Genomic DNA, 20,874 nt, shown 5'->3' on the forward strand with positions numbered 1-20,874 from the left:
CTATTCCCAGGTGTCCTAAAATCTTCCCAATTCCTAGAAACAATAGTAGAGCTGACTACGACTGACCCTGCTTAGCTTCCAAGATCAGATGGAATTTGGTGCCTTTAGGGTAATTAAACCTCTCTAATTATAAAAGTAGCTAAAATACTGCTGTCACACCACAAAAGGAGTGATGTTCTCACTAAGTTACAACCTGGTGTGAGGAAGGCATCAATTATTGGAAAAAGGAACTAATTATAAGCAACTAGCTGTTTGCAAGCAGTTACTTTCATCCTCTGGACATAATGCATCTATATTAATCCTGTTTTGTCGAAGGCTGTCATGGCCGGAATCACTGGGTTGCTGTGAGTTTTCCAGGTTGTATGGCCATGGTGAGCAGCCAGCCAGCAGCAGCCAGCTGCAACAAATCACTCTGACCAAGAGGTCATGAGTTCGAGGCCAGCTCGGAGCCTATGTTTGTCTTGTCTTTGTTCTATGTTAAAGGCATTGAATGTTTGCCTATATGTGTAAACTAAACTGCCCCACTTTCATATGTCCCTGTCCACATTGGAGTACCCCTCTGTCCCTCTCACTCCGGGTTTTATCTTTGTGTTCATGCGGCCTGATCTTGTTTTACTGTTTCTTGATTCCTTGATGTGATGTTTATTATTATCTATTGTATTACTTTTAATTATGCTATGATATGCTGTTTTTATATTTTATTATATTGTATTGCTCTGGGCATGGCCCCATGTTAGCTGCCCTGAGTCCCCGCCGGGGAGATGGTGGCGGGGTATAAATAAAGTTTTTTTATTATTATTATTATTATTATTATTATTATTATTATTATTATTATTATTATTAATGTGATCCGCCCTGAGTCCCCTTCGGGGTGAGAAGGGCGGAATATAAATACTGTAAATAAATAAATAAATAAATGTTCCAGAAACATTCTCTCCCGATGTTTTACCCACATGTATGGCAGGCATCCTCAGAGGTTGTGAGGTCTGCTGGAAACTAGGCAAGTGGGGTTTATATATCTGTTGAATGATGTCCAGGGTGGGAGAAAGAATTCTTGTCTTTTTGAGGAAAGTGTGAATGTTGCAATTGGCCACCTTGATTAGCATTAAATAATCTTGCAACTTCAAAGCCTGGCTGCTTCCTGCCTGGGGGAATCCTTTGTTGGGAGGTGTTAGCTGGCCCTGATTGTTTCTTATCTGGAATTCCCCTGTTTCTTTGTTGTTGTTGGTTTTTTTTTTTTTAGTATTGCTCTTTATTTACTGACCTGAGTCTAGAGTTTTTAAAATACTGGTAGCCAGATGTTTTCGCTTTCATGGTTTCCTCCTTTCTGTTGAAATTGTCCACATGCTTGTGGATTTCAATGGCTTCTCAGTGTAGTCTGACATGGTAGTTTCTGTGTTGTCAAATAATATGCAGTGTCCAGGTTGGTTCATCAAGTGCTCTGCTATGACTGATTTCTCTAGTTGAGTTAAACTGCAGTGCCTTTCATGTTCCTTGGTTTGTGTTTGGGCGCTGCATTTGGTGGTCTCTATGTAGACTTGTCCACAGCTGCATGGTATATGGTAGACCTCACCTGCCTAATTTCCAACAGACCTCACAACCTCAGAGGAGGCTTGCCATAGATGTGGGCAAAATGTCAGGAGGGAATGCTTCTGGAACATAGCCATACAGCCCAGAAAACTGTAGCAACCCTATGTTAACACTGTTTGGCTGATCTTGCTTTCTGCATATACTACTAGTCAGGGAGAGGTACAAATGATAAGAATTTGTAAAAGAAGCTCCAGTAAAGAACAATCCTGAATGCTTTAATAGGAATTAAAACATCAAAGATTTACAGACAACTGTAATTGGATCTTCTATATTTATCACCAACCAACTCTGCCATCAGTGACTTTTTTTACACAGTTCCACTCAGGTTCTCAAGCTGATGTCCATTAGTTGGGGAGTCAACCCCAATCAATCTTCTAGCATTAACTGCTTCGGATGGATCCAAGAAGACTGCAGTCTATTATTCCATGTCATTGTAGTCTAATGTCACTGGTATTAGATGCTAAGCTAGTTATGCTCAGCAGGGTAACATTAAAGTCATTGTGTCCTTGATAGCTAAGCAGAAGATGGAAGTTTGGAGGATGTATCTTATAAAATTCTACAGCTGTTAAACTTTCAGAATCTCTGTCAGCAGAACTCTATAAAGAAAGGTAAAGAATACCTATGTTTAATGCTGGCTTGCCCTCCATCACGTTAGTACACTGGATCCGAAAAAAGGAGCCCCCAGTGGAGCAATGGGTTGAAACCTTGTGCCAGCAAGACTGCTGACTGACAGGTTGGTGGTTCAAATCCAGGGAGAGCGGGTGAGCTCCCTCTGTCAGCTCCAGCTCCCCATGCGGTGACATGAGAGAAGCCTCCCACAAGGATGGTAAAACATCAAAACATCTGGGCATCCCCTGGGCAACGTCCTTGCAGACGGCCAATTTTCTCACACCAGAAGCAACTTGCAGGTTTTTTTGGACACACACAAAAAAAACTGGGTCCAAAATAACACTAATGACAGTATTATGTTATTATCAGACACTTGATACAAACAATCTTTATTTGCTTCTGCTTTTGGACAGGCTCAGTAAAGTGAATGGCATTATAGGACCCAAAGGTGAAGAGAATGCACAAAAGCCATGCTATTTTTTTTCCTAGCAGACCAAGAGTATTGGCAGAACTGATTTCAGGCTCTTTCCTTCTTTTATGGGATGTGCGGTGTTTTTGACACTTCTTATTAAATGAGGGAAAGGGGTGCCATTGCCAGAAATGGGAAGAGAATAGATTAATTCTAGTCTGAAACACATCTAAATTTTGTGCTTCTTGGGAGGCACAATCGGGGACCGAGAAGGCTGTGGATTCAGTAGAGCCCATTATTCTATATCACCACCCACTTTCCCACATATCCCTCAAACACTTGATTCCCTTTGCCCTTCAGGGTCAGAGTTCTGACCTAGAGGGGCACATTGAAATCTCCACAGCGGCTGGGAGGACCAAAAGAGTGGTTTGACATGCATTCTCCCTTTCTGAGGTTGAAGCTTTGATGAGCTTTGCTGAAGAACTGGGAGGCTGGGGTAGGCATGGTTTCTGGAAATGCTTTTAAATTGTATGTGTGGGCTTCAACATTGGCAGGAAGATCATTGATGCTTTTTTTCGTGTCAAGAGTGACTTGAGAAACTTATGCCGCTTCTGGTGTGAGAGAATTGGCAGTCTGCAAGGACATTGCCCAGGGGACGCCCGGATGTTTTGCCATCCTTGTGGGAGGCTTCTCTCATGTCCCTGCATGGGGAGCTGGAGCTGACAGAGGGAGCTCACCTGCTCTCTCTGGGTTTGAACCGCTGACCTGTCAGTCAGCAGTCCTGCTGGCACAAGGGTTTAACCCACTGCACCACCAAGAGATGCTGCATATATGCAGGTACCTTTTTTTTTTTTTACAGAATAAAGGAAACACAAAATACATGTGTACAGAATGCTTTATCATTTGGACACTTCTGATTAATAATTTTTGATAAAGCTTGATGACATAAGAGTCCAACTGTGCTTGATTTTTTGTGGGAAGAACACGGTCCCCAGCTTAGTGTTCTAGGGGCCTTGAATCCACCTGCCCCCTTCTGTTCTGGGGCCCATTATCTGCTTTCTATGGTCTGAGATGAATTCCCAAATTAATTGTAGCCTAAAACAAACTTTGGGTGACTTATTAAGAGCAGCGTTTTATCTGGAACACATCAGATTCTGAATTTTGTACCTGTAGACGCCAATTTGGGATAGAGCCAATTTGGGCCAGAGCCCATTGAATGTGAATGTAAATCAAGCCAATGTGCATTCACATCTGAATTTCAGATGCAGGAAATGCAAAATTAATCCTGATTTAATCAAATAAATGGCATTGACACAAACGATGTAAAGAGCAAGGTAATCTGAAAGCCATACAGGATACATTTATTAGTCCAGTGGACACAATCAGAGGGTCAATATTTATGTAAGATTGTATCTAGTGCAATTAATATTATAACTTGTGCACAGACTAGACTATCGGTATGTGAGTCTTGGGATGCATAAATGCTTGCTATATGAATATGCCATGAACTCACTTTAAACAATTTAGTAATAAAACTGGATGGAAACTCTCAGAGAGGGGAGGAGCGGGGTTGTTGGCTTCGTAGACCAGCCATTCATTAATCCAAAATGCCTTGGCCCTATTCCACCAAAGACACTTCATTTGTTCTTTTGAAATCTCTAGTATTCACAAGCTGGACATACGAAATAATCAGAAACAATGAATTATTGTGGTTGGGAAGAGGAAAAACCATAATAAAAAACACCAAATCCTCCTCTCCTCCTTTGAATGTTGTTTCTTTCCACAACGGGGACTTTCTTGAGGAAGCCAAACTGGCCAAAAGGGTTTTTCATAGATCATGGCTTTCTTTCCCCTTTATCCCTCTTCCTAACAAGAACAAGGGAGCACTGATCCTGGGGTGGGGGTGGGAGGCTGGGGGGACGACAGCCTTGCGCTTTGGCTAAATGGGAATCTTTCTCTTTGCTCTTGGCAACCGCAGGAGTATTCTTGTGCTCCATGGCAAGAGGCTCACTAGTCAGTCAGTGCTATATTTATCTTGTAGCTGAACACACACATTTGCAAGAGGTTGTTCAATAAGGGAAAGGCAACCAGCCAAGGCACGGTTCAAACCTTGGAAGTTTGTCCCAGCATCATCCAGCAGACTGCAGAGAGGGAATTCTTCGATGGCCTGGAAGAGTTAAACCCCTGGCTTGGAACAAAGGATTCGCTGATTTGTCTCCTGGCTTTGTGAGAGACGGAGGAAGAGTTTGTAAGATGGAGTTGAACAAGTTTCTGGGTGCACCAGGCGGGCAACGGAGGAGGCAAGAGGAAGCCTGTGCCGCCGGTGCAGGCAGCCGAGATGCTGAAGCCAGCGATGATCTGGATTATGTACAAATGTATCTCACCTGTTTACCTGAGAGATACATGAAGGCAAAGTTTACTTTGACAGCCTATCTGGCTTGTTGGCTAATCTTGAAACTCTGCAAGGTAAGAGACTTAATCACAAAGCAATTGAAGTTAAGCATTGCTAGTTAACCTCAGAAATGCTAAAGGGGTATAGATCATTCCCGCTGTCTCTGGACCGGGAAGGCATTTGCAAGTGACCTTAAGTAAGAAAGAAAGCCGTGCAAATCTTTAAAAGTGTTCAACAAATGAAGCATGCCCTGCCAAACAACAGAAAAGCATCCAAGTCACACAGTCCTTTAGAGATTTACTTCTCACTGTGCTAATGAAAGGTCCCCCTCCCTTCTGTCCTGCCCACTCCTCTAGCAACATCTCATACAAAGAAATAGGGAAAGGTTTTCCCCTGACATGAAGTCTAGTCATGTCCGACTCTGGGGGGTTGGTGCTCATTTCCATTTCCAAGCCAAAGAGTCGGTATTATCCGCAGACACCTCCAAAGTCATGTGGCCGGCATGACTGCATGGAGCGCTGTTACCTTCCTGCCGGAGCGGTACCTATTGATCTACTCACATTTGCATGTTTTCGAACTGCAAAACAACTTAGAAAAACCAGGGCCACCGACATATGACCTTGCCTCTGAGTTGCCATGAAGAGAATTCCCATAGAGTGAAAATTATGCAGCTTTTTTTCCCTTTATGTTTTCATACATTATTCATTGACAGTACTTCATTTGAGCGAAGAAAGAGTATACTGCACACTGGGAGAAATGCTGGTTACTTCAAGGCTTTTCTGTTTATGGGGAAGATGACCAAATTAGGCTTGATTTCTCAAAGCAATGTGCATATAACCTAGTTCATATGAACTCTTGGTTAACTTTTCAGTAATGATTAAATGTCTTTCCAAGTGGCTCCTAAACTTTAGAGCAAAAGAAGGATTTGTAATAGGGGGAAAAAAGGGATGATATTTGAGAGACGAGCTTTATGCAGCAATCCTATACATGCCTACCCAGGGAATCCAATAGGATTTACTTCTGATCAGACATATATATGATTTACTACTGAAATGCATTGTAAAACCTCAAGATAGCTGGTATATGAGATTTACTACTGAAATGCATCGTAAAACCTCAAGATAGCTAGAGTTTAAGATGTAGAAATGCTCTCAGCTAGATGAATAAGGGGTTTTGCTTTAATACCAACAGAATTACAACTGAGAAGCATTATGGAATGAAAATTAGCAAGTAGGTAATGCACTCCCCCACTATATTTAACCTGGTTTGCATCATCTTTATTACACCTTTTGAAAAGTGATCAGAAGAAATACTGCTGGCATGAAAACATGTTTCTTATACAGACTTCGGAGCCGTTACACCAAGCATGGCAAACTTCGGCCCTCCGGGTGTTTTGGACTTCAACTCCCACAATTCCTAACAGCCTCAGGCCCTTTCCTTTTCCCCCTCAGCCGCTTAAGCTTAAGCGGCTGAGGGGGAAAAGGAAGGGGCCTGAGGCTGTTAGGAATTGTGGGAGTTGAAGTCCAAAACACCCGGAGGGCCGAAGTTTGCCCATGCCTGCTTTACACTTTCTCTGCACTAGAATGTCCAACCCAGCCTCTAGAACAGGAAAATGCCGAAAGCTAAAATCCAAAAGGATCTCTGGTCTTACACTTCAGGTGTAAGAGCAAATCTTCAGGCAGAATATTAATGAAATACTGCAGTGTCCTAGTGGCAAATATTAAAAGTGCAGTGATCCTCAAACATACGAAATCATCTGCCTTTTGAAACTTACTACATTTTCTGCATGCCATTGTCATTTAAAAATTAGGCCAAGGTCCTGCATCTTCAGAGAGAACCACCACGATGACGTTCTGCTGCCATAGTAACATCTGACGATGCTCCTCCCAAGGCCCCAATTTTTCAGCCTGGAAGTAGCCCAACCGAGGGGTTAGCAAGGTGTTATGAATTTGGGAAAACAATATCTGCATCACTCTCCTAGGGCACATCTACACGGTAGAATGGATTCAGTTTGGGAACACTTAAACTCCCATGTTTCAATGCTATGGAATGCTATGGAATCATGGGTGTTGTCTTTTGGTGAGGCACCAGCCCTCTATAGCAGAGAAGGCTAAGGATCTTGTGAAACTACAACTCCCAGGATTCCATAGTACTGAGCCATGCCAGTGAAAGTGGTATCAAACTGCATTAATTCCGCTGTGTAGATGCACCCCTAGTCATCGGAGAACAGGCAAGTGGGGATATCCTCAATACTGGGAGGGCACTGTAAACAAAATTTCCCAGTGTCCCAAACTGGAGCACCTCAGAAACCCTTCAGCTGGGACTTTCTCTGAGCGTGCATTCGGTCATTAATGGCTGTAAAGATGAGTGCCTATCAATACTGGGGTCATAGCGTCTAGATCCAGGGAAGTCATGCTCCCCCTCTATTCTGCCTTGGTCAGACCACACCTGGAATACTGTGTCCAATTTTGGGCACCGCAGTTGAAGGGAGATGTTGACAAGCTGGAAAGCGTCCAGAGGAGGGCGACTAAAATGATTAAGGGTCTGGAGAACAAGCCCTATGAGGAGCGGCTTAAAGAGCTTGGCATGTTTAGCCTGCAGAAGAGAAGGCTGAGAGGAGACATGATAGCCGTGTACAAATACGTGAGGGGAAGTTATAGGGAGGAGGGAGCAAGCTTTTTTTCTGCTGCCCTGCAGACAAGGACACGGAACAATGGCTTCAAACTACAGGAAAGGAGATTCCACCTGAACATCAGGAAGAACTTCCTCACAGTGAGGGCTGTTCGACAGTGGAACTCTCTCCCCCGGGCTGTGGTGGAGGCTCCTTCCTTGGAGGCTTTTAAGCAGAGGCTGGATGGCCATCTGTCGGGGGTGCTTTGAATGCGATTTCCTGCTTCTTGGCAGGGGGTTGGACTGGATGGCCCATGAGGTCTCTTCCAACTCTACTATTCTATGATTCTATAAGTCCATTTTATGGGTTATAATCTTATAACTGGGTTGCTGTGAGTTTTCCGGCCTTGTATGGCCATGTTCCAAAAGCATTCTCTCCTGACATTTCACCCACATCTATGGCAGGCATCCTCAGAGGTTGTGAGGTCTGTTGGAATAGCCCGGCAGTTTCAAAGCCTGGCTATTTTCTGCTGGGAGGAATCCTTTATTTATAGGTGTTAACTGGCCCAACAAAGGATTTGCCCAGGCAGGAAGCAGCCAGGCTTTGAAGCTGCAAGGCTATTCAATGCTAATCAATGTGTCCAATTTGGAACATTCACACATGCTAAAAACAGACAAGAGTTCTTTCTCCCAACCTGGACCTTCCACAGATATATAGACCCACTTGTCTAGTTTCCAACAGATCTCACAACCTCTGAGGATGCCTGCCATAGATGTGGGCGAAACGTCAGGAGAGAATGCTTCTGGAACATGGCTATACAGCCTGGAAAACTCACAGCCACCCAATGGCAAATCTATTTTGAACAAATCTTGCCAAGACTACCCCACAATAGAATAGCCTTGGAGTGCCCCAAAACAACAGCATGCTGTGGTTGTAAGGCGAGTAGCAGATGGTGCCAAGAATACAAGTAAGAGTGTGACAAGCAGTATGAGGGGAGGCTTACAAAGGGGTCCCATACATTGTTTTTTGCTCTTATAGCCACCAGAGATTCAGATCACACCCACATTGTGGTAACTTCCAAAGTTGTTGTTATGCTACTCTGTGGCAAAGTGTTCTTGGACACACGTGAGCTTTTAATCTTAGAAAAGATCAAAAATACCTTTTCTAAATAAAACTTCTACTAAACATTAAAAAACAATAACTACAAACAATCTACGTTATCTAATCTAAGGGCTTTTCATTTTCTGTCTGGTGGTTGTATTCCTTTAGTTTTGTACACTCATTTAGGGAAAAGGAACCATTCGTACATCCTTTTTCACATAATAACACATTTATAGTCCAAAAAAACAGTGATGGAGATTTGGCCTCATCTTTGCTGGAGGTACACAATAAATGGGCCCCAGTCTTTCTTAGAGTTAGTTAGAGATTTCTCCGTAATCAATGTAGTAATTTTATCCATTTCTGCAAGTTCACTTATTTTCATAAGGCAAATTGTATGTGTTTGTGCTCAGTATTTCTGGGCCTTTTTGCAAGATAAAAAGTGCCTACCTTTTCCCCACATTTCCAACAATCGCTAGAACTATTTTTATACATTTTAGCAATCCTTTCTGGTGTTAGGCACCTTTTATAAAAATTCTTTCAAGTAATTAAAGGTAAAGGTAAAGATTTCCCCTTACATTAAGTCTAGTTGCGTCCATCTCTGGGGGTGGGTGCTCATCTCTATTTCTAAGCCGAAGAGCCAGCGCAGTCTGTAGACACTTCTAAGTTCATGTGGCTGACATGACTGTATGGAGCGCTGTTACTTTCCCACTGGAGCGGTACCTATTGATCTACTCACATTTGCATGTTTTTGAACTGCTAGGTTGGCAGAAGCTGGGGCTAATAGCGGGAGCTCTCTTTGCTCCCCAGATTCGAACTGCCAACCTTTCGGTCAGCAAGCTCAGCAGCTCAGCGGTTTAATCTGCTGTGCCACTCGGGGCTCCTTCAAGTCAAAAATTTGAATTTTTTTCAAGTCATTATTCAGTGTAAATTTCAAATTTTGACATCGTGACTGATATCATTATTGTTAGTAGTACTATGTACTACTAGCAGTATCCTACTTTTATCTCTGTGATTTCGATTGATACTTGGCATTTGTTCTGCATAAGATTCACAATAAGATTCACAAAACAGTTCGCAGTCACTGCCTTAATTGTGGTGCCCCTGTGTCCCTTTGGGGAGAGAGGTGCAGGTTAGAAATACAATGTGTTGTTGTTGTTGTTGTTATTATTATTATTATTATTATTATTATTATTATTATTATTATTATCTGCACTCCAAATTTATATCAGTTTGATACCACTTTCATGACTGATGTCTCTATGCTAAGAAATCCTGGGATTTTCTGTTAGAAAGACCTAGTTCTTTGTATGACACGTAGCATCTCACTTCAAATTCTTGTCAAGTCCTCCCCCTAGAAACACAATTCTTGGATCCTTACTGAACTACAAATCCCAGGATTCCTTAGGATGGAGCTATGGTAGAGACATTTGAAATTGGTATGACCGCACAGAGCAAATACATCTTCTAAGTGTTCTCAGAGAAAGTTGTTCCTTCACATCCTTTGGGAAAATTACTCTATTTCATCTATAGTCTTAGCTCCTCACAATGTTTATTATACCTTTCTCTTTCCAAGATCCCTAACCTACTAGGCAAAGAGAAACAAACTTTTGCAACGTGATTTTGGGCATGTATAGTTATGAAGGATATACACTGTAATTATGTCTAACACAATGATCTTGCATGAAGGGCCATTGTTTAAAGTCTCCACCATCAGACTAGAATGAACAGATCCATTCAAGAAAAGAAATGCTAGACCAGCTGCCTTTAGCAGGCTTCTGTTATTCTCTTTTGGCACTGACTGAAAGCCAAATTTATCCCGGGGTGATTCCCTTAAAGTTAGGATAGGCCTTGCAAAAGGAATGAAATGGGTGGAAGAGAGTGTCATGTAGATGTTTCCTTTCTCCCTTAACCTTTGGTATTTGTGTTTTCACAGAGAGCCTGGGAGAGAAGAGGCTCAACTTTCCACAAGGTAAGTTTTCATATCAAAATGTCACCTTTAATGTGTTACTAACAAAAAAAAAAAAAAAAAAAAAAAAAAGAAGCTTCGTTTAAAAATATCTATGGAAATCTACTTTTTAAAAAGCGGTTCCCTTGTGCTGCTCAACAAGAAACTGAGAATACTTTTTTAAAAATGTACTTATTGCTTAAACTTAAATGAATAGAGTATTCAGTCTAAACCAGTAGTTCTCAACCATCCTAATGCTGCAACCCCTCAATACAATTCATCTTGTTGTGGTGACCCCTAACCATAAAATTATTTTTGTTGCTACTTCATAACTGTCACTTTGCTCCTGTTATGAATTGTAATGTAAATATCTGATATGTTGGATGTATTTTCATTCACTGGACCAAATTTGGCAGAAATACTCAATACGCTCAAATTTGAATACTGGTGGGGTTGGGAAGGGATTGATTTTGTCATTTGGGAGTTGTAGTTGCTGGGATTTATAGTTCACCTATAATCAAAGAGCATTTTGAACTCCACCAGTGATGAAATTGAACCACACTTGCCACACAGAACTCCCATGACCAAGGGTTTGGTGGGCATTGACCCTGAGTTTTGGAGTTGTAGTTCACCTACATCCAGAGAGCACTGTGGGCTCAAACAATGATGGATTTGGACCAAACTTGGCATGAATATAAATATGCCCAAATGTGAACACTGGTGGAGCTTGGGGAAAATAGACCTTGACATTTGGGAATGGTAGTTGCTGGGATTTATAGTTTACCTACAATCAAAGAGCCCCTTGGACCCCACCAACGATAGAATTGGGCCAAACTTCCCACACAGAACCCCCATTACCAACAGAAAGTACTGGAGGGTATTTGGGAGGAATTGTCTGTGATTTAGGGGAGATATAGTTCACTTACCTCCGGAGAGCATTGTGAATTTATATTTGTTTTCTGAAGGTCTTTGGCAACCCCTCTGACACCCCCTCATGACCCCCTCCAGGGGTCCCGACCCCCAGGTTGAGAAACACTGGTCTAAACAGTTACAGAATTGCAATGGCAATGACATTATTAGCAACCACAGCAAACACTGAATCTAGGTTACAATGAAAAAGCCACTGGTGGTGGAAAAGCAAAGCTCAACTGCATTCCTAGAGTGCATTTACACTGTAGAATTAATACTGTTTGACTGTTTGACAACAATTTGGCTCATTGCCATGGGATGGGTAGTTTGATGAGACACCAGCACTCTTTGGCAGAGAAGGATGAAGACTTTATAAAACTACAATTCCAGTGATTCAATAGCATTGAGCCATGGCAGTCGAAGTGGTGTCTAAATTGCATTTATTCTAAGTGTAGATGCACCCCTATATACCTCTGGTTGCGAGTAAACCCCATTGAATTAATAGAATTTATGTTTGAGGAGACGTGAATAGGATTGGACTGTTAATATGTAATCTATTATTTGAACTCAAGGACATCTGCATGCCCATAATAGACACTGATTACACTTGTTCATTCCGTTACATTTCTAATGAGGTTTGATGATGTGGCAAATGCAGTGATAATAAAATATATGAAAATGCTCATATTATCAAATGATGTTTTGATTGCTCTTGCAGCCAAGCGTTTTTGCCGTCTTTCTATTCATGCATCACATGGCTCCAAAATGTCCCTCTCCAATTAAAAACACAAACAAACTATTTGGAGTTTACATCCTTTCCCTTCTTTGTCTTTGCACAAAGCGGCTGGCAAGAGCCCTGACCGCCTGAGAGCAGGATCTTGCCAGAGCTGACTAATCAATATTCAAGAGAGTGAGTTGCTCATTATGCAGCCATTGATTATCTCTCAAAGTTGCTCGCTGTGCATTTCTCATTCTTCCCTCTTTTCTTCCCTTGCCACATGCATAACTGCGCATGTACACACACAAACATACCTCCCACAAGGCCTCCCTTTTGTGCCTCGCAGGAAAAACAAAACCTGGAGCAAAACCCCATGGGGACACCCACCCATCGAGGTCAGGGAATGGCATGCATTCCAATGGGAAAGGAGGGGTGTAAGGAAAACTCTTTCTTAATTCAAAATATGCCTCGCTTTCAATGCTAGAAACAGAAGAATGAAAGGAGAGGAAAAGTCCCACCAAATTCCATTTGGTAACAGCCTACTGTGTAATTCTGCTCTGCGAAAAGAATGAAATACAATACAATGTGGGATATACCTTATCTGTTGTTGACCACAACAATTTGAAATGCCACGGAACTTGGATGAAACCAAGATTTTTCTGGTGTTCTTTGAGCTGCATCTTTGACATCTCTTTTAAATTTCCATTGAACCTTAGGATGCACCTACACTGCAGAATGAATACAGTTTGACACCACTTTAACTGCCTTGGCTCAATGTTATGGAATCCTGGGAGTTGTAATTTGGTGTGGCATCAGCACTTTTTGGCGGAGAAGGCTAAAGACCTTGTAAAATGACAACTGCCATAATTCCATAGCATTGAACCATGGCTGTTCAAGTGGTGTCAAACTGCATTAATTCTATAGTGTAGATCAGGCATGAGCAAACTAAGGCCCCGGGGCCGGATGTGCCCCCTGGGTACTTACCTCAGGCCTTCCTTGTTTTCCCGATCCTCTTGGCATAAGGACACGGTGGCCCACCATGTCCTAATGCCAAAAAGATGGGGGAGGAAGGCAAAGCAAAAATGTTTGCCCATGTCTGGTGTAGATGCACCATTGAAGATTGAATCATGAGATTTTCTTATCCTTATGGTTTCTCCATAAAATAAGGAGATGATCTCCATGTGAACTTTGAACACAAAGCACTGTACCATTATGGGGTTTTCTTTCTAGCTTGAAGTAAAAAATGATATACATTCTACTTTTGGGACAATGTCAAACACTCCGAACAATAGTCCTGGATCATAGGCAGTTCACAAAGTGTTGAATTGCACTCTGTAAAATAGCTAAGGTAGATTCCACAAATATATTTCCATATTAATTTAGTCTCAATGTGACTTGCTTTGAATATTATCATAAGGCATGCATTTTGAGTTCAGACTTTGTAACTTTTTAAATTACTACCAGTTCAGAAGGCATTAATGTAAATGTATTCAGCATTACTTTGATTTGCAGTCATGCCTAAAACAACTTTGGTTTTTCATTTTGAACATTGTTCCGAGACATAGGACAATTATCATCTGGAAAAAAAAAAACAATTTGCTGAAATAGTTCTTGGGAGTTGTGTGTTAATAAATTGAAATTTATAAGGGTCAGCACAGCTCTAACCTCTTAATAACTGTAAACCATGCTTACTATTAATAGTGCTTGGAAAAGTTAGTTTTTGGAGTAGCGAGATATAGTGCTTGAATTTTGAAACTTTTAATGCACTCTCGGGCCTGAAATTTGAGTCTGGAAAGTTACTTTTGAGAACTGGAGATTCTAATGCTGGCTGGACTGCTGACCTAAAGGTTGGTTTGCTGACCTGAAGGTTGCCGGTTCGAATCTGCAAGATGGGGTGAGCTCCTTTCTGTCAGCTCTAGCTTGTGGGGACATGAGAGTAGCCTCCCAGCAGGATGGTAACACATCCGGGCGTCCCTTGGGCAACATCTCTGTAGATGGCCAATTCTCTTAACTTGCAGTATGTTCTCAAGTCACTTCTGACACGATTTTAAAAAAGTTCATATGGCTGTTGCTTATACTGGCTTTGTGACTCTAAGACATAACCATGTTAGTCTGGATCAGGATGCAAAGGGATCTCATAGCATCTTTGAGACTAGCTGGAAGGAAGGGAGGAAGAAAAAAAAGGAGAATTGCAATATAGTAAAATTTGTCTTTCAAAAATCAGGCTCGATGTCACAATGTTCGTATATGTTAGAGATAAGCATATATTATTTCCTGGATCAGGGAGAATCTCTATCCCAAGGGATGGAGGTGGTTTAGACAGAGGGACACTGATGTTTTTGTCAAGGGAAGGTGATCTAGCAACCTTCAGATAACACAGATATTCCACTTCTGTGCTTCTGCTTTTGTTGTTAGCAGCGCTGTGCATTTCAAATAAGGATTAGTTAAGTTTTTGCACAATTGCTTGATATGAAAGCATAGAATTGATCAAAAATGTATAATAAAATTGCCTCCATTAAGCTGCTTAAAGTGCCTTCCCAATCCAGCTCCACAGAACGGATTTTTTTCATCGATCACATCTTAAGATGTCAATGGGATTTTTGTAATACACCCCCACAAACTCTGTACAAAAGGTGTTGTCGAAGGATTTCATGGCCAGAATCACTGAGTTGCTGTGAGTTTTTTGGGCTGTATGGTCATATTCCAGTAGCATTCTCTCCTTTGTACAACATAATTCATAGCATCTCGGTGGCAAATACTTTCTTCCTCCTTTTTAGGTTAGGTAAAGGTTTTCCCCTTGACATTAAGTCTAGTTGTGTCCGACTCTAGGGGTTGGTGCTCATCTCCATTTCTAAGCCGAAGAGCCAGCTTTGTCCATAGATGCCTCCAAGGTCATGTGGCCGGCATGACTGCGAGGAGCATCAGTACCTTCCCGCCAGAGCGGTACCTATTCAACTACTCAAATTTGCATGTTTTCAAACTGCTAGGTTGGCAGAAGCTGGAGCTAACAGCTGGAGCTAACAGCTGGAGCTCACCCACTCCCCTGATTCAAACTGCCGACCTTTCAGTTAGCAAGTTGAACCACCCAGTTGAACCCTAACCCGCTGTGCCATCAGGGGCTCCTTTTTAGAACTATATCTTATCATAGAAAGTTGTGTATATGTCACCATTCCATACGTACACTGCTACATTCTTGGCTCCTGGGTTTATTTGGAAACTAGATTTGCATAGTGGTCTCTAGCTAAAATTAATCAATGTCTTATATTTTGCTAGTTTATCATTTCAGGTCTCTGAAGGTCGTCTGCCTACAGCAAAAATAAAACAAATACATATTGCATTAAAGTTTTTATATCACTTTTATAGGAATAAAGAAGAGCAATGTTTGGTGCCTTAAACTGGCATCCTGGTGGCAGTTTAGTACCACACATTTCAGAGGACTGAAAACAACTAACATTAACAGCTGAATTACATTGGGATAAATATGATCAGATTGCCCTCTGGTGGCTGATGAAAGTGCACTTCAGTAATTTAAACATTTTCTGGGTCAGGGGTTTTTATGGTTTTGAAGTCATAACTGAATATGCTGCACTCCAAATTGACTTATTTATATAATACAAACAGAAAATTTGATGTGCATCCAATGAATATAGTAGTTGTCAGGGCTGTATGAGTAAACATGGCAAACATCTCAGCTTTAGGGTTTTACCATACATTCTGTTGTCATTATTGTTGCTATTATTTCTGATGATGTAGCTAGATATCGTCTGATCCCAGACGCTGTCATAGAAGCTGGTCAGTGAAAATGTTCATAGACAAATACAGTCGCTTTGAAACACGTCTTTGCCTGAATCTGTTGTGGGGAATTCAAAGCTTCAAATCAATTAGATTTCCACATACAAATTAAACTATTCCTGTAGAGTTTAGTTCTTCCCTACTTGCATTATAGTGTCAAATTTTGATATGAAAGTATTAAAAATGTGACATCTGGATTTGAAAATGAGGGCAATATTTTATTAGCCTGGAAAGATATATCTAGTCAAGAATGTACGTCCAGCAATTCATACCCTTTGGTTTCCCTCAGTGGCCTGTTAGATACTATTGGAAGCACACAAGTGAGCTGTGCTTTTCCCTTTCCACAATAAATGATGCTCAGAGTCACTGCTGTGGTTGTTGTGTGTCTTCAAATAGTTTCTGACTTATGGGAACACTAAGGCATCACAGGGTTTTATTGGCACAGTTAGTTCAGAGTGGCTGTGTCCTTGCCTTCTTCTGAGGCTGAGAGTGTGCGACTTGTCTTGTGCCACTCAGTAAATTTCCATGGTTGAGTAGGAATTTAAACCCTTGTCTTGATTCATAGTCTAATACTCAAACCAGACACTACACTGGTTCTCCACTAATCAGATGCATGCTGCACTAAACTAGAGGTCATATGCCCATTGTGCCTAGAAGTACCCCCCTCTCCATATATTTTCTAATTCTTCTTTGCTCTGCCTGGAATTGTCATGAAAGGGTGAGAATCCTGTTAGTTCAGTGATTCTCAACCTGTGGGTCCCTGGGTGTTTGGGCCTACAACTCCCATAAATCCCAGCCAGTTTACCAGCTGTTAAGATTTCTGGGAGTTGAAGGCCAAAACATGTGGCACAGACTGGTTAGTAGCCAGCTGCAATAAATCACTATGACCAAGAGCTCATGAGTTTGAGGCCAGCCCGTGTCAGAGTGAGCACCCAACAATTAAAATAAAAATAGCCCTGCTCGTTGTTGACCTCAGCAACCCGAAAGAAAGTTGTATCTGTCAAGTAGGAAAGTTTAGGGACCGCTTATGTGGGGAGGCTAATTTAACTGATTTACAACACCATAAAAAAACATCCAGCAGTCTGCGTGCTGGATGAGGAAGTACACTATCAAAAGGACTCATCATCACAGTGGATGATGAAGCAGCAGCTCCTCCTGTGGCTGGAATCGAGCATACCCTCACAAAGCCAGAAACTGGAAAGTTAAATAGCCTCTGTGTCTGTCTGTGTGTTGTTTGTTAATGGCATTAAATGTTTGCCATATATATGTACATTGTGATCCGCCCTGAGTCCCCTTCGGGGTGAGAAGGGCAGAATATAAATACTGTAAATAAATAAATAAATAAATCTGGGGACTCACAGGTTGAGAACCACTGTATTAGTGTCTTATGCATGTGGCAGATGGACATTTTTTTCTGATGGACAAGTATCACATCCACTTCAAAGTCATGGAGCCGTGCATGCAGTCCATTTGTGCATATAGATCTGTATTCTCAACCAATGTCCATCTGCTTTCCCTTGAACATTTGCATTTTTTCTGTCCTATCATGTCAAAGGAGCCCCTTGTGGTGCATTTGGTTAAACCACTGAGCTGCTGAACATGCTGACTAAAAAACTGGTGGTTTGAATCTGGGAGTGGGGTGAGCTCCCACTGTTAGCTCCAGCTTCTGCCAACCTAGCAGTTTGAAAACATGTGAATGTGAGTAGATCAATAGGTACTGCTCTGGTGGAAAGGTAACGGCGCTCCATGCAGTTATGCCTGCCACATGACCTTGGAGGCATCTATGTACAAGCCGGCTCTTCAACTAAGAAGAGAGATGAGCACCATCCCCCAGAGTTGAACATGACTAGATTTAATGTTAAGGGGAAACCTAACATGTCAAAATTATTTTGTCATCTTTCCCCTCTAAACCAAAAGAGTTCACATATGACAGCCTATCCTCACAGAGGAAATGCTCCAACCACTTGATCATTTCAGTTGTCTTTTTCTTTACCTTTTCCAGACTTGCATTTCGAACAAGATATGACAATAGAATTGCTCCGTGTATCTATTATGACCCCCTCCCCTAGAAGCCTCAAGAACATTCAGTGTGCAGAACAGTGGGATGAGGATAATGCTCAGGCTACTTTCTCAAGGGAAAAATGTCCAGTGCTTTATTCGGAGTCACCCAGGCCTTACCTCTATCCCCTGTTTAAGGGAAGAGTCCCTGGGAAAACCTTGGTTTTCTCAGCTTTGCAGAAGTCTAAGACAAACCATGTGAGGATCCTTTAATAGGCTGGACAACTCTTCTGATATGTGGAGGTAATTACCCTCCAAATTATATTAACCACTCACAACCTTCAGTTAATCTTTATCTGCTCTCAGCAGAAACCTACAGGACTCCCCTAGAGCTGTCCAAGGTCCTGTTTGCATCTGCCCTTTGCACAACAGGGCTTCTGTTTTGACTGCTTCTTGAGACCTGAGTTAACCTGCTTGGTCAGCTTTGCCTGCCACCATGGCTTGATTTTGCTACCTTGAGCAGAGTTTCCTTGTCTTCATCTGATTCCACCAGATATTAACCACTTCCTCTGCCAGCCTTAGGAACCCATAGAACGGGAGCACAGCATTGTATTGGAGCATTACGATATTGGTTATTCTAATTTTTTCATTGTATTTCTTTCTTAATGCACTGTAACATCCCCTTCTCTCATCACTCATGCATGTTGAGAGGGCTATTTCACTGAATCATGAACCCAAGATCTCTTTTCATTTAGTCATTGTCTATTCAAATACCACCTATGTATGTAGGAAGTGGCAGAGCAGAGGGGAGGGGTTTATCCAGTAAACATGGCTTCAAACTTTCTCCCAAGTTGGAAGAAGGCTTTCTGGCGTCTAATAAAGTACTAAGCAGAGCTGACTCTGCTATATTTATTGTGTCAGAAGCGAACCGAGGGTACAAGTTGTAATGTATTTGAAAACACCCCCAGAATCTTCTTAGGAGATCCATGTAAAAATTGTTACTTACCGGTCCTCTTATAATTTTGCAGACAAATTCTATATTTTATTACAATTTTCAAATGGATGTAAACCAGCTTTAGTCATTGGTTAACTTGGTCTCCTTTCACTTTTCTGCACATACCTTGTCACTTCTATTTAATTTAGTTCTTCAGATTCTAGTCTGTTTTCCATCTTCTCCAGTGAAAACATTTGGAAATGCTTCTAATGGAAAATCTACCAAGTTAATTATTATGTGGCAAGCAAAGAACTTCTGACAATGACAAAATCTTTAACACACATTAATACATAAAATTATTTAGATTTCTTTGGGGGTGATTGCACAATTCTATCAATTAGGAAATAAAATTAATGATTTAGACTAAAATATCAATAGGGTAGATAATATTATGCATGGGTTTAAAAGACCTTTTATACATAAGACTAATGACAAGCAAGTTAATAGATAATATTTGTGGAGGGAAACAAAATAGATTTGTTTCCTGGGCTTTCCACAGATATCTAAACCCCATTTCCCTAGTTTCCAACAGACCCCACAACCTCTGAGGATGCCTGCCATAGATGTGGGTGAAACGTCAGGAGAGAATGCTTCTGGAACATGGCCATACAGTCCGGAAAACTCACAGCAACCCAACAAAACAGACTGTTTAAAATTATTGATATCATACTCAGAACTGAATTTTAGTGATGTTTATTATGAGGAAAACTGGCATCTTGTTGTCTCTGGTAGGAAATCACAGAGGTTTTGGACAGAATGGGTGTCTTCCTTGACCTTCCAGTTCACAGGTAGAAAGGGAGGGTTATCTTTGGAAGTCTTCCTGGTAATAACCAAGCAGAAAAATGTTTCCTTTCAAGTAGAACCGGTTCATCCAACATTCTTTCTAATCTCAGAAGTCAATGCTTCAAGTGAAAGAAAGTATTTCATTATACAGACATTTTTCATTCAGTGCCAAATTGGACAAATGTGAGCAAGGATGTAGACAAACATGGGTTTAACCTGTATATTGCAGTCTGTCTTCCATTAATGTTCAATCATTACAGAATGAATTATATTTATAAAATATATTTACTGGAAAAGAATGAGTTGTAAGTAAAATATGGCTAGACTATTATGCTTTTCTAACTGTCTTTGAAATCCACAGGCATGTGGACAGTTTCAACAGAAATTTATTTATTTCAATTATTTATACCCCTCCCTTCTCACCCGAAGGGACTCAGGGCGGCTGAGGAAGAAACCATGAAAATGAACAAAATCTGGCTACCAGTATAAAAAAATCAGGACAGTAAATCAAGAACAACACTCTGACAACATGGGAATTCCAGACAAGAAACAATCAGGGCCAGTTAACACCACCCAACAAAGAATTCCCCCAGGCAGGAAACAGTCAGGCTTTGAAGCTGCCAGGCTACGCAATGCTAATCAAGGTGAAGCGTTCACATTTGCCACAGGCAGACAAGAGTTCTTTCTTCCACCCTGAACATTCCACAGATATATAAACCCCACTTGCTTAGTTTCCAACATCTCACAACCTCTAAGGATGCCTGCCATAGATGTGGGCGAAACATCAGGAGAGAATGCTTCTGGAACATGGCCATACAGCCCAGAAAACTCACAGCAACCCAGTGATTCCAGCCATGAAAGCCTTCGACAACACATTTTCTTGGAAAGCTTTAGTGTTTAACTCTTCTTTTCTTTTTTCTTGATCCTCCCTTTCCTTAATTTTCTTTAGCTATCTAAATAATAGCAACGTATTCTTCTTGTTCTTGATTTCTCACTTTTAAAATGTATATATTTATAGATTAA

At 41.4% G+C, this 20,874-nt stretch overlaps 1 protein-coding gene across 1 annotated transcript in view; it reads left to right on the plus strand.

Annotated features, from left to right (window-relative positions):
• The first annotated feature begins 4,670 nt into the window (after window positions 1–4,670).
• The window catches only part of arhgef4 (Rho guanine nucleotide exchange factor 4), a 222,047-nt gene continuing 205,843 nt past the window's right edge, over window positions 4,671–20,874 (plus strand). Inside the window, 2 exon segments of the mRNA XM_008106485.3 lie at window positions 4,671–5,074; window positions 10,646–10,681. Coding sequence (XP_008104692.2) covers window positions 4,862–5,074; window positions 10,646–10,681 — 249 coding nt within the window. The 5' untranslated portion in view covers window positions 4,671–4,861.

The sequence above is a fragment of the Anolis carolinensis genome, chromosome 3, assembly GCF_035594765.1.
Source record: "Anolis carolinensis isolate JA03-04 chromosome 3, rAnoCar3.1.pri, whole genome shotgun sequence".
In the NCBI taxonomy this organism is placed as follows: Eukaryota; Metazoa; Chordata; class Lepidosauria; order Squamata; family Dactyloidae; genus Anolis; species Anolis carolinensis.